Genomic DNA, 2,363 nt, shown 5'->3' with positions numbered 1-2,363 from the left:
TGAGTTTTACAATTTGCTCACGTCCGACCTGGACGGGGAGAGGAGTACGTCACCACGCCCTACAATTTTTCGTAACAGTGAAAGTGAACTCGTTTTTTTCTCCGCGTGGTGTAACAATTCTCTTTAAAGTTCTCCAGATCCCTACAGGATAGCAGTGTTCGCGGTGTGTGCCGCAATATCGTTAGCTCCCGCTAGCGCTGCTCGATATCTCATACTTCGTTGCCGAACAGTCAACTTTCTTCCGTTTTTTTTCAAAGAACATACTTCAGCTGTGAGAATAGCGGTACATTTCACACCTCATTCGTGAAAGTTTAACAAACACAAATTCAAACATAGTTGAGAATAAAGCGTTGAAACACTTAACGGTGCCGATTATGCGTGTTATTTAAAGGACGGGGATTGACAATTATTGGTAGGGAACCGTTTGCGAACTTTTAAAAAAAGCGAATGCATTGAAGCAGCAGAAGGATGTTTTGAGGTTCGATCGGATGTACCCGGTTCCTACATGGCAATCCCAGAGCATGTGCACTTGGCGATTAGACAGAAATACTTTCCCCCTTGTAAACTACTTCCGCATTCATCAAGAGTTGGTCACTTTCAACAAGCAACTGTGGTGCTATTTTGATCAATTCCCAGGCTCGTGAGAGCAGCTCCCAAAATCTATCAATCACGATCTCGCCATATTTTATTTTAGAGACGGTCGCAAGAATATTTAGTATCCGTCCGACTTTTCAAAAGAAAAACAAAGAAATGCCCTGTAATGGTTACCAGTGAATCTCTGCATGACCGGGGTTGGTTTGTTAAATAATCGCTTCCGATAAGACTTATCGGTTGCAATCAGGTCCTCGATTAATCTCGTTTAAACAACACGCCAACTCACAATGCAGCAATAAAACAGGAGCCAAATAGTCAGCGAGATAGTGTCAGAGCAACCTCGAAACTAAAGGAAATCTGACCATTCCAAATGATTGTGCATTAGAGAGAAGTTAGCCGATCTGCTTGACCTGTGGCGATTGGATAAACATTTCAGGAACAACGCCTTGACTGGATGTGTGAGGTTGCGTGCGAAAGACTGCGCATGTCTCGAAGTCTTTACCTGCTTTCGGACTGAGCTTCACATGGTCTCAAGTGATCGCCAGCCTTCCCTCACTGCGAAGTAACCAGAGCGTGTGCCTGAGGAGAGGGCGGCCTGCCTTCCCGAGGAGCAGCGGGAACACAGACATACAGAGAAGGCACTGCCAGCCAGTGCCACAGACCTTGGGGCACCTGCCTCCGGGGCTGCGCGTCTATGACTGCTGCAGGGAACTCTCACTTTTGGAGAACGCAATTTGTCATGACTGCGATCTGGTACACTAAGTGAGTTCAAAGAAAGAAGCAAAGTTGCAGCGGAAGTTTTGGTGACTGCAGACAACAGTGTGTTGCTGTTTTTGGAGCTAAAGGTTGAGGCTGTTACTGCGACTGTTAGTGATTCCTCTCTCTCCTATTTCACCACCTCGGAACCCCAGCCCTCCTGGGGTGGTTTGTCGCGATGTCTAAACCCGCGGATCACGTTAAGCGGCCCATGAACGCTTTCATGGTGTGGTCCCGGGCACAGAGGAGGAAGATGGCCCAGGAAAACCCCAAGATGCATAACTCGGAGATAAGCAAGCGGCTGGGAGCTGAGTGGAAGCTGTTAAGCGAGTCCGAGAAGCGACCTTTCATTGACGAGGCCAAGCGGCTGCGGGCGCTGCACATGAAGGAGCACCCGGATTATAAATACCGACCCCGCCGCAAACCCAAGACCCTGCTCAAGAAGGACAAGTTCGCCTTCCCCCTGCCTTACCTAGCCGATCAGGACGGCCTAAAGGCGGCGGCAGCGGGGCTGCCGGATTCCCTGCTGGGCTCGGCCGACAAAGCCCGGCTGCTGTTCCCGCACCCCGCCAGCCCGTACCCGCTTTTCGATGCCAGCCCGTTGGGCTCCAAGCTCAGCGAGCTGTCCTCAGGCTCTCTGCCGTACGGATCGCCGCTGGCTTACCAAAGCGGGGCGGCTGCGGCTGCGGCTGCGGCGGCCGCCTTCAGCGGAGCTCACACTCACAGTCACCCGTCTCCCGGGAACCCCAGCTACATTCTGCCGTGTAACTGCAGCACCTGGCCGCCCTCAACCCTGCAGCCGCCCCTGGCTTACATCCTCCTGCCCGGCATGGGCAAACCCACGATAGAACCGTATCCTGCCGCTTATGCAGCTGCCTTATGACGACAGTCTCAACAAACGACAAAGTTTTCTTTAATTCAAAAACAGGATCGCACTCGTTGCTTACTCAACCCAGAACATCCCCTACCACCCCCAATTCCCCCCCCCCCCCACCTCCCCCCCCCCCCCCCCC

General features: G+C 52.0%; 1 protein-coding gene across 1 annotated transcript; it reads left to right on the top strand.

Annotated features, from left to right (window-relative positions):
- The first annotated feature begins 1,063 nt into the window (after nucleotides 1-1,063).
- LOC122550558 (transcription factor SOX-21-like) lies at nucleotides 1,064-2,352 on the top strand. Its single transcript, XM_043691464.1, has one exon. The coding sequence runs from the start codon at nucleotides 1,529-1,531 to the stop codon at nucleotides 2,231-2,233; it is 705 nt and encodes a 234-aa protein (XP_043547399.1). The 5' UTR covers nucleotides 1,064-1,528; the 3' UTR covers nucleotides 2,234-2,352.
- The last annotated feature ends 11 nt before the right edge of the window (nucleotides 2,353-2,363 follow it).

This window comes from Chiloscyllium plagiosum, chromosome 6, assembly GCF_004010195.1.
Source record: "Chiloscyllium plagiosum isolate BGI_BamShark_2017 chromosome 6, ASM401019v2, whole genome shotgun sequence".
Taxonomy (NCBI): Eukaryota; Metazoa; Chordata; class Chondrichthyes; order Orectolobiformes; family Hemiscylliidae; genus Chiloscyllium; species Chiloscyllium plagiosum.
Note: the sequence above shows the minus strand (reverse complement) of the source record. Positions and strands in the feature narration are given on the sequence as shown.

What these genes read in the sequence shown, in the direction of transcription:
- LOC122550558 (XM_043691464.1), top strand. Translation starts at nt 1,529, where the DNA reads ATGTCTAAACCCGCGGATCACGTTAAGCGGCCCATGAACGCTTTCATG.